An 11,507-nucleotide genomic window follows, 5' to 3' on the forward strand; every position below is an offset into this window, starting at 1 on the left:
TTCACTGGCTGTGTTGAGGGATGTTTCAGGCACTTTGTATAATAAGTGTTATGGAAAATTCTCAGGTCAGTCTTGAAACAATAAACACTTTGCAAGAGCAGCAAATGTCAAGGAGCTGTGTGAAAGATGATATAAAACCAAAACCATGTACTTTCTAAGTCTGTTAGCAAAATCTAAGAAATGTATCAGTAAGACTAACAAATTATGTGAATATACTTTTTGGCTTAATTATCTCTTAACTTACCTGAGACAGTTGAGTGAAGCTGTTTAATTCATTCATGAAGAATGAAATTATTAAACTCTTTCTTAAATATACGTGTTGTTTGCACTCAATTATCTAAATGACATTTTTAAAATGTTTTTAAACAGAACACGAAGAGCATCCTTTAGCTCAAAAGATGACAAAAGGGAAGATAAGACACCTTATCAGCTTGTCAAGAAATTACAGAAAAAAATAAAGCAATTTGAGGAACAGTTTGAAAAAGAGAAAAACAGTAAGGTAGGTTAGCACTTCTGTCTTTACTCAGGATAAAGGACTGCATGGGAGGGCTGAGTGACTCTTGTGGTTCATTATTGAATAACTGTTCACAAATGAGAATTTTGTTCCACACTGCAAAAGGGAGCTGAGCAACAGCAATATTAGAAAATGTGCCAGAATGCCAGAGCCAGAGGAGGACAGAGTGACAGTTCTGCTGAGAGACTGAGGCCATTTCAGATGTGTGGAAAAGCAGAAGTGTCTTACCACTCCCTGGTTCAGCTGTCAAAGTTGTTTCAATTTTATTTTCAGAGGTGTTGTCCTTATGTTGGCACTGAGATCTGAACTGATACTGAGTGGCATTCCTGTAACTGTTCACATTCGCCATCACAAATCTTACCAAATCTTGAAAGAAGTATTTTTAAACAAGATTTAGTGTGTTTATTTTAATATGTAGTTTATTTGTATTTTTTTCAGCCCTCCTATAGTGATATTGCAGCTAATCCAAAAGTTTTAAAATGGATGACTGAACTTACCAAATTGAGAAAGCAAATAAAAGGTAAGAGATTGCTACAGTTTCTTTTTCTCTTGCAACACAAATTATCTCCATGACTGAAATGGCTAAGTCATTCGGTAAACTTCCACAGCACACAAAAATGTTTCATTTCTACATTCTGCATTATTCAAAAATCAGATTATTCTTATGGCTTTAGTTCTTTAGGAGGGAAACTTTCCATGTGCAAATTGCTATGTTGCTGTACTTGCAGTTAAATAAACTGTGTTATTTTAAACCTTTGGACTGAGCAGTTTTTCTCTTTTCAGATGCAAAGCAGAGGAGCTCAGAGGGAGAATTCATACCTCAAACACGTCCACGAAGTAACACTCTTCCAAAAAGCTTTGGTTCCTCTCTTGACCAAGAGGATGAGGAAAATGAGGATGAGATGAGGGTTGTGCAGAAAGAGAAGAAGCCCACCAAGGAGGCCACACTTGAACTCATTTTGAAGAGATTAAAGGAAAAACGAGTTGAGAGATGTTTGCCAGAAGATATAAAGGTAAGCATGAGGTCATGGATAGGCTCTTTCCGAGACAATAAGGGGGAAATAGAGCACTTGAGATACCACTTGATCACATGATGCTGCCTCTGGCTAACACCCCCTTGCCAGGCCATCATATTTCAGACTCAGTGGGGAAATTGTCAACATGAACCACATTATCATTGCTCTGTATTAAAATATTTACAAATTTGTGCTGACAATATTGAACAGCTTTAAATGGAGGAAGGTGGGTTGTATGATGTTAACTAAGCTAAGTTTGGCTTAGGCATCTGGATAGCGAATAAAAGTGACTTGTGTTTGATTAAATGCTAATTATTCTTGATAGAAAATGACAAAGGACCATTTGGTAGAAGAGAAAACATCTCTCCAGAAGAGCCTCCTGTATTATGAAAGCCAACATGGACGGCCGGTAATGCTTGGCTTTATTTCAAACTCTGCCATTGTGTGCATAGACAGCAGTAACTCTTGAGCAGTACTAAGACCAGAACTTAATGCTGGTGTGGGGGTTCTTCTTTTTCCTTCTCCAAAACATAAAGGTATCTATTGGCCTCCATGTTGCCATCTGAGGAACTTGCTGCATTGACTTCTTAAAAAAGAAAAAAAGTATGTATTAATAGGCCCGCTTTTCAGAAATCAGCAGTTTATATGAGTCTGCAAAGTGATGGGTGTCATTTGGTGCCTTATATGTCTGTGAGGCAAAGAGATGTCTGAAAAATAAACAAGATTATTGAATTTCCTCAGAAAAGACCAGAAATGTTATTCTGGATTTCACAGAAACAGAAATGAAAGGACAGTTCCCACCCCCCTTCTCTACAGTTTCATCTTTTTCTTTTTTCCCTTTCATTTCTGTAGAACCATCATCATTGCCAGGCACACATCTTTTCCCTCACTTCTTGGTCCCTTTTTGCCTTTTTCCATGGATATTTAAATACAGGGTTTGCCTGTGCTGAGGCTCCCCTAATTTTTAGGAACCACTTAAATCTTCTCCCTGAAAAATACAGGGTGTTAAAGTGAGAGAGAATGAAAAAGCACCCAGTTATTCCCTTTTATCTGCACAAACCCTCTTTCATGCACACAGTGTAAGGCAGTTTTATATTCCTAGCTGGAATGTTGGTGGCCTGGCAGGAGAAGCACACAGCTTTGTGTTTGCTTGTCTGTGATGGAGTGACCGGTATCATTAATTCTCTGGTTTCTCTGCCTCTAGGTTACTAGAGAAGAAAGACATATTGTGAAGCCACTTTATGACAGATACAGACTTGTAAAACAAATGTTAACTAGAGCAAGCATTACTCCTATTCTTGTGAGTAAAACAAATGCTATTTCTGTTTATTTTCCCACTTCTGAACTGCGAGGCTGCCTTTAGAAAAGCTAGTGACACTGTTGTGTGAAACATCTTTCTTGTGGAAGATACAAGATATTGTTGTCATTGTACTTGAGGCATTTGATTGATTTACAGCTGAGAACAGAGCAGTTCCAAGCTGTCTGTGACCTTGATGGCTCTTGGGAATTAAATGGTTCTCTGTGGAAGTAAGTGAGCTGTGCTAACTTGCTGTGGCTGAGATGTTCCCAAGTGCCTGTGCTAGGTATGGATCCCCAGGACATACTGTACTCTCAGTCCTCCCCAGAATAGTAACACCAGTTGCAGTGCAGCTTGCTGTCAGCAGAGGCTTGAGTGACAGGATTGCCATCAGAACCATTTCATTCCTTCATGCTTCCCCAGAGAGAGACATGTTACAGCACCTGCAGCATCTGTACAACATCCCTGCTTTTTCATTGTGTTTTCACTTCATTTCCTTCTGAATTTTCTATCCTCTCTCTGTGGTCTTCTAAGAGATGAGGAAGAAAAGTTTTCATACTGTGCAAGGAGATTGATGTAACCTTGTTTATGGTACCTGTAAAACAGCTGGGGAATGACAGCCAGCTGGTTTTGTTCTGCATGAGCCACAATCCAAGCCTTGCATACTGACCCAGACTTGCAAAATACCTGTTTGGATGTTGGCTGCTGACCCTTTTGGAAGGAAGGGACTGCACAGCTGACATGAGATAATCTCTTTGCATACAGACAGTTCTTCCAGACACAGGTAGCTGGGCTTACTCAGCAGCAATTTAATCTGCTGTTCACATTGTCACTGACAGTTCTGAGCTCTCCCCTCTGAGCTGGAGTACACTGAGATAAACGGACCAGGTCAAGATTCTGCCTTTCTTGCACATACATTTTTTTGGTGGCTCCTTTTAAAGAAAAACATGATTTTTGTCACAGTCAGGTTTAAGGCTTTTCTATCAGAATCCCTTTCTGAACTCCATAAACACAGGCTGCTCTTAGGCACCAGTTTCTCTGTGGCTGGTGAGTCACAGCTTTTGGGTAGTGCCCTTGATTGATTGAACTCTATCCCATCTCTCCCCTCAGAAATCTGACTTCAGCTGAGATGGATTTTACATTCTGGGCAGCCTTATGACTGTACCATAGCCATTCTGGCTTGTTGGCTGTGAAATAAAGGGATGGGTTATAGCCCACCAGAAGGATTTTAAATTCAGGAGAGATGTCAGTAACATGATTCCTAACCTGTGCTGTAGGCAGCACCTGCAAAATCTTTTTCACAGGTCTTTGGTTTTGAAACCTATAAGAGATACAAGGAACTCTCTTATTGCCAAGGATTGTTCAGTGGTAACTTCTAAGCAATCTATATTCAATAATGGATTTTTAGGTTTATATGACAATTAATTCCATGAGATCTCTTACTGTATCCTGGTACACCAATGACATGCACTGATGCCTGTATGGAAATGTGCAGAGAAGCAGGAGACTAAACTAAAGTTTTTGACAGGTCATTGTCTGTGTGGCTTTTGTGTTTCACATTTTCCTGTCCAGAGAACATCTGTTGGAGCTGCTTCTGCTGTCTGGGGATAAGGGATGAGCAGGACATTGTGGCAGGTGTGCAACAGGCACCTGGACAGGGACACTGCTTTAGGCTGGAGTTTAAAGGATTTTGGCTCTGAGGTGGCAACACATAGCTCTGATTTCACACTTCCACCTGCAGGGCTTCAGAGTGGTCTGGAAAAGGAACCAGGATATATATATAATAATATAGGATTATTCCCAATGGATGTCTGGCAGGAGATAACCAGCTCTCCCTCTGTAACTGTGCTTTGGTTTGGAAGGAAGAATAAATACAAATTCAGAGCTATCATTGCACTTTATGAATCTTCTACAAAACATGGAGAGAGCAAATTGTTTTTTATTTGAAGTCTGAAAATTAATATTTTAAAATAAATTCTAAGCTACAACAATTATTTCTTTGTCAAGGATACTTTGGGGACCTGAGCTTTTTGGGTTTTGTGGTTGTTTGATTTGTGCTCTGTAAGTATGTTCGTTGTCTTTTATTCATCTTAGAGAGGAAATATTGGGTGTCTTCAATGTAATTCTGACTTCAAACAGCACTTGACGCCTTACTGTACATTTTGAAACAAATTTCCATTTTCCAGGGCTCACCATCAACCAAGAGGCGGGGGCAGATGTTACAGCCCATTATTGAAGGTGAAACTGCCCATTTTTTTGAAGAAATTAAGGTAGGTGCAATGCCTTTAAAAACACTCGCAGCACTTGTAATAGGGAACTGAAATACATCATATTTGTTTTGAATTTCTGTTTTCACTTTCAGGAGGAAGAGGAGGAAAGTGATGGTTTGTCTACAGATCTGAATGAAATCTTAAAAACTGCTGCCCAAACACAGCCCGTTCTAAGCCCAGTTGAAAACTCTGAGTCTGATATTGAAGATGGTCAAGAGAAACTCACCCGGGACCTGAGGCTCTCCAGCACCCGAGCTGCTTCTATGTATGGACAATTAAGTGGATAATTTAATTATGATAGTTGTAATTATTGTAGTTAGAGTCATGATACTGAGTCTCTGATGATGGGTGAAAGGGAGTGACACGTTCAGCACTTCTCAGGAAATGTTTGGATTGAATGAGTGTTCTTTGCTCTGACATGTCTGACTAAGATATTTTTGTACTCAGTGAATTATTTAGTATCTTCTAAACCTTCTTCAGCCTTACTTGAGCTGTGTAGACAGTAGAAAATTTATACCCCTTTTTTAACTGCTAGTTTGTTCTCAACATTTCACTTTCAAACTGACAGCATGTTCCTTATGAGCCAGACAAATAAATTATTAGTGCACCTAGCTCAGTTGTTTCTGAGGAATTGAAATTCTATTGTAAGGCCAACATATTTTTCTTTCCCTTGAAATTTTTAGGCCTGAATTATTGGAGCAACTGTGGAAAGCCAGAGCTGAGAAGAAGAAGCTACGTAAGACATTACGAGAATTTGAAGAGGAGTTTTATCAGCAGAATGGAAGGTTTGTTTAGCTCAATACCAGATGCTGGGCTGCAGCCTCATTATGTAGCCAAATGTATTTTCTAACTTTGAATGTTGTCAGCTGGAATCTGATCTGTTTTGATCTGCTGTGAATAATCTCCTGAGGGAGAAAACTTTGTGTATTTTTAACAGTTCCATTGAAAAAAACAGCATTTAAAAATACCTACTAAAAACTATGTTTTTTTAATTTTAAAAACCCCATATTATCTCTGTTCTTTAACATAGGGCAGGGAAATTTGCCCCTTGTTCCAGTAGGTCAGTTCTGGCAGTGGATATTTGCTTTACCAGTAATGGTTTTTGTAACTTTTATTCTCCATATAGTTTAGTTCTTTTAGGTTTCATATTTTAATTTGTTTTGTCATGAATTGGATTGCATTGCTGCCCATTGAATTTTTGAGATGTCTCATGTCATGAGCAAACTCCTAAGAGGTCGCTTCCTTGACTGGCAAATGCTCTCACTTGACTTTGCCTTCTCCTGTATTTCTCCTGAGCTACAAACTCCTGGACCACTGGTCACACAAATTCCAGTAATGTGGCTTCATTGTGCACTTACTGAGTTTGGAACAAAACTCCTTTTGACTTCAATGGCAAATAATGAGGTTAATCATATTAATAGATTATTTATTATAGTCCAGTAAGAATAATGCTCTGCTGCCAATTTGTGGGTCAATCTTCTTACAGTAAAAAATGTAGGTTGACTTAAATGTGTCTTTTTCTGTAGTGTATACACAGGATCTGAAATGAAACCCTTCATATCCTGTTAGTAAAGTTCCCAGGAGAGCTTAGGGCAATGGTTGTTACCCAATGCTGCAGCAGTTGTGCTGAAAATATTCTGCTGGATTTTCAATTCAGTTTTTAGGTGATGGCAATTTTAACTACAATAAACTAAAATATGTCGTGCCGGTGAACAAGCTGCCAATAATATTTTCACCTGCCCTAAAATAACTTCCTGTAGCTGCTTCTGTGTTTGGCTTGCTGCAGGATGGATGATTTAGTAGAAATTTTGATGTTTTTCTTTTTACAGGAACGTACAGAAAGAAGATCGGGTCCCAATGCTGGATGAGTACAGGGAGTACAAGAAAATCAAAGCCAAACTGAGGCTGTTGGAAGTCCTTATCAGCAAACAAGATTCTTCAAAATCAATTTAAATTCTATTGCTCCAACCTGTTGAGTAACATGCTGTTTCCATATACTACCCCTGTACTTATTGGGTGCTTGTGTTGATGTGTCATGCACTGTTGAAAGAATCCAGTTTGTGCACTTTACTGTGGTGCCACTAGGACATGTTTGAAGGGTAAGTAGGTCCTGTCTAGAGAGCAAATAAGGTTTCTGAGTTTGAGACTGCTCTATCCAACTTTAGCAAACATAGTTTCCATCGAAGTTTTGTATTCCAGATGCATCCATCCTGTTCCAAAACAACCATAGCCTTTTTTTTATCTTTAGCATTCAAGAACTTTGAGACTTTTGTTATTACTAACCTTTTGCATTGTTGAAGAAATTATTAATATTGTAATGCTACACCGAACTATTCCTCTTGCCTAAAAAATCAGCAAATTAAGGGTACAGCTCTTAATTCTTGGAACACTTAAACAGACTGTAATTCCTTTCAAAGGACTGCTGTGGAACAACTTTGATTTTTTGGTATTCTAAATTGCACCTGTACACAGTAATAATTAACGTCTATGGATTTTGCTCATTAGCGGTCACGTTTCCTCCTTGATAAAGATGACAGTGGACAAACCAGAAAGTGACCTTTTCTTAGTGGCTTTTAAACCTTGGAAAACTGAAAAGTTCAATCACATGCTGCCTACAGGACTCATGTCATTGTTGTTCATTTGATCCCTTTTTGGGTTGTTGTTTATCAGCCAGTGGTGGCGTAGTGTTTGGGCTGAATTGGATACGGCATCTCCGCTTTCGGAAGATTTGAGGAGCACAGTGAACACTGTGGTGGTTGGGAAATCTGGTGGTGCTCAGACTTGTGTGGCTCCACAGAAAGGAGCTGGCTTAGGACAGTTAAAATCCCACTGTACCTGAAAGGAGTATGGTGTCAAGGGCTAAAATCAGAGTAGTTAACACGCACCACAGGGAGAAGCGGCGGTTTGGAGTGGAAAGATTACTGCTGTTTATCACGGTTTTGTTTTACAGTTGGAGAATAAAAATACATTATCTAATCCTTACGATGTAAGCAAAACAGTTTATGGGCCTTGCATGATTTAGCTTCAGAGTTGAATCTAAATAATGTTTTGAGTATCACATCTGCTGTGCTGAATGATGATTTAGGGACTAGCTTTGCTCTGCAGCAGCCATCCGCAGCTGTTTCTGATCTGGCAAAATCAAAATGTTCATTTCAGCTGGTGCTTTCTCAGTTGTTTTTTTTTTTTATTTCAGTGTATCAGTTTGATTGTGGCCATGTTTTGCATGCACCTACTCTCACTGCATGTTTTTATGACTGGCTAATGTCAACATAGCAATGATTCACTCTGCTTTATGAAAGACCAAAAATGAACTTTCTCACAATGTAAGAAATGGCTCGCACGTAACCTCAGAGACTTGCTGTTCTGTCATGAAGCATATGAAATAGGTTGCAAGTAGGATTTTTAGTGCTCAGATTTCATTTGTGTACTGTAGAATATTTCTTGGTTTGTTTTACTCTGCTTGTAGGCATGTATTTTTGGAATTCAGAAAAAAAAAAGCACTAAAACTATTGAGCACTGGTGGTATGCCTTTTTTTTTTTCTTTTGTTTTTTTTTTAACTGCAAAGTGATCTGGGACCTTAGAGAATTATGAGGTTAAAGTAGTCTTTGAGACCATTTACCAATTTTATTCAGTTCCATTGTGCAATGTACACTTCAGTTCCTTTTCTATCAGTCTGCAGACACGGGTGTATCCAAACATTGAAACTAATGTGTACTGTATAGTGTTGTACATGAATGTTTGTGTTTTATATACCACATGCAAAATGTCAATATGCACTATTTAAATGTTTTAAATAATATATTCCTCCTTTATAATGCTTAAATCTATATGATTCCAATATTTTTATAAGTGAGTGAGTGATCAGACTGGTTCCAATTCAGAATTAACAGCTGCTTTGTGTTTGTTATGCAGTGTTTGGCTGTTTATTCAGTATAGTAGATAAGCATGGCAACAGTTATGCTGAGTGTGTTTTGTGCCATCCTTGTTGAGCAATAAATAAATGGTAGAACTAGGCATTTTGTGATATAACAGTTTTACTTTGGTAAAAGCAAAACCTATATATCTATATGGATATATAGATATGGAATATATATAACTAAACCAGATATAATTGCATTGCTATGTCTGGTGCTCATTGTATAGACTTTTATAATAAAAGTACCTTAACCTTTATTGTCTTGTAGTTTTGTTTCTCATCATGCTTTCTCCTCCACTGCCATCTCTTAAAAAGGAGTGCTGAGTCCTTTGCTGCCCCTCTTTGTAGTTGTGAGGAGGGTCCGAACTCCGCGGTGGTCCCTGGTGGTGGCTGGGGTGAAACTGCATCCCTGGAGCCGCGCGGGCTGTGCAGGGGAGGGGCCCCAGCTCCTGGGCTGGGATCGTGGTGCCGGCTGGGCTTCAGCTGCTGCTGGGGGTGACAGGGAGCACACCGGGACACGGCTCCTGCCTGCCCCAGCAGGAGCCACCCTGGGACCGTTCATTCACTGCCCTCAGCTGAGCACATCGGGTGTGTGTCTGTAGCCATGAGGATCTCTCGGCCCTGGAACCAGTACTGCAGCTCTGTATCCATGAGGATCTCTCAGCCCTGGAATCAGAACTGCTGCAGTTACTGCTGGTTGTGGCCAGGAAACACTGCTCTTGCTTGTGGTGTTTGTGAGGGGTCCCCAGAACAAGGTGAGAGATGAGAATCTACTCCCAAGTTCTTAGAAGGCTGATTTATTATGTTACTAGATTACATTATATTTTAAAAAATTATATACTAAAACTATACTAAAGAAAGAGAAAGGATGCATCAGAAGGCTAGAAAAGAATGCATAATAAAAACCTGACTCCTCAGAGAGTTACTCACAGCTGGCTTTGATTGGTCATTAAGTAAAAGCAATTCACATGAAGCCAATCAAAGATGCACCTGTTGGTAAGCAACCTCCAGAGCACATTCCAAGGCAGCAAACACAGGAGAAGAGAATCAGATAATTATTATTTACATTTTTCTCTGAGGCTTCTCAGCTTCCCAGGAGAAGAAGTCCAGGCAAAGGGATTTTTCAGAAAATATCATGGTGATGCTTGCACTCTGCTGTACACACCAGAGGATGCTTTTCCTCTCAATCAAAGAGCCTTTCATAGTATGTTGTGAGCTCACAGAAAGTGGTCAAGGTCTTTCAAGCTGACTCTTGTGCTCTGTGAAAATCCATCTCTCTTCAATCTAAAGCGTGGCAGCGGCCGAAGAACTCCTGAAGGTGAAGACTGCACTGCAGGTAAGTGGGAACAAGGAACCACCAAGCTGAGGGAGCAAGGGAGGGAGAGGAGATGGGAGGCAGCCTTGGGCATGTTCTTTGGGTTGGGACAGGGTCACCTTCCCTCTGATCACATGGCCTTTCTCTGAAAATGGGGGAAAGAAATTCTTGGGACATTGGCCTGAAGAGATAACAAGGTTCCTACTGATCTATTTTGCAATCCCCCATTTTTTCTTAAATCATTTATTCAATGAAGCTTGCTGTGAGCAGGATGCTAATAGGGAAAAAAAAATCCCTGAAAGATGGTTTAGTGGGAACTGCTGCAAATCGATGTGCATTGAACTAGGATATTAATGAGGAAAATAACTGTGGTGAACACTATTAGTTGAAAGGGAGGAGCAGCATGTTTCTGAGGGTGCAAAAAGCTCAGTTATATTAGGAAAATCTATTACTGGAGAACCAGTTCTGAGACAAGTCCAGGGTTTTCCAAGCTTTCCCTCTCCAAGCAGAGTTGCCTGAGCTGTTGAGTCACTGCAGGGCACAGAGCGTGCAGGGAAATGCCAGGCAGAGTGTGGAGAGGGTGTTCTGTGCCCCAGGGAAGTGGGGTGAGGTTGAGGAGAGCTTGAAAGCTCTTTTGGAAAGTTCTGGGAGAGGAAATGTGTGCAAAGGTTTTGAGGCTCTGTAGGAGTGGGCTGCCAGGAAGAGGAAAGGTTGGAGATGTCACAGGTGCCACACACCTGCTTTTCTGCTGTCAGGCTATTGAGTAAGCCAGATAAACAAATCACCAGTGACCTTCTGCGTTCTGGGACAAGTGTCCTGGGCTGCTGCCTGGCAGCAAGATCCCTTTGGAGGGAAGGAAATAGGGGTTTAGTTTTTAAAACTGGTGCTTTTAGAAGAGAATAGATGACTTGGCTTGGCCAAAGTACAAAATCAGTGACTCCTGCAGGGCTGCTGTGTGCCCTGTGTTCCCTGGCTGTGCTGTTGGGCTGGAAATCTCCTCCTGGGAGCCTTGTAATGCCTCTGCTCCCTTCTCTGTGACCCTGCTCCTCCACACTGGGATCGGACACAGGGAGAGTAGAGCCCGTGGAGCAGTGTTAGCATTAACGAGGTTAATTAGCATTAACCTCAGTAGCTGATGCATGAAGGGAGCAGGGGTCGGATGTGAGCCAGCAGGTCCG

General features: G+C 40.5%; 1 protein-coding gene across 3 annotated transcripts in view; it reads left to right on the plus strand.

Moving 5' to 3' along the window:
• FAM13B (family with sequence similarity 13 member B) overlaps positions 1-9,271 on the plus strand; it is a 43,861-nt gene extending 34,590 nt beyond the window's left edge. For 2 of the 3 annotated variants that reach the window (XM_064724612.1, XM_064724613.1), the window contains 9 exons: positions 370-499; positions 953-1,034; positions 1,298-1,527; positions 1,856-1,939; positions 2,735-2,830; positions 5,014-5,097; positions 5,190-5,362; positions 5,781-5,882; positions 6,927-9,271. In XM_064724612.1, coding sequence (XP_064580682.1) covers positions 370-499; positions 953-1,034; positions 1,298-1,527; positions 1,856-1,939; positions 2,735-2,830; positions 5,014-5,097; positions 5,190-5,362; positions 5,781-5,882; positions 6,927-7,050 — 1,105 coding nt within the window. In that variant the 3' untranslated portion in view covers positions 7,051-9,271. The remainder of the gene's footprint in view (positions 1-369; positions 500-952; positions 1,035-1,297; positions 1,528-1,855; positions 1,940-2,734; positions 2,831-5,013; positions 5,098-5,189; positions 5,363-5,780; positions 5,883-6,926) is intronic. The other variant, XM_064724614.1, reaches the window with a different exon arrangement.
• The last annotated feature ends 2,236 nt before the right edge of the window (positions 9,272-11,507 follow it).

This window comes from Zonotrichia leucophrys, chromosome 13 (genome assembly GCF_028769735.1).
Source record: "Zonotrichia leucophrys gambelii isolate GWCS_2022_RI chromosome 13, RI_Zleu_2.0, whole genome shotgun sequence".
Classification (NCBI taxonomy): domain Eukaryota; kingdom Metazoa; phylum Chordata; class Aves; order Passeriformes; family Passerellidae; genus Zonotrichia; species Zonotrichia leucophrys.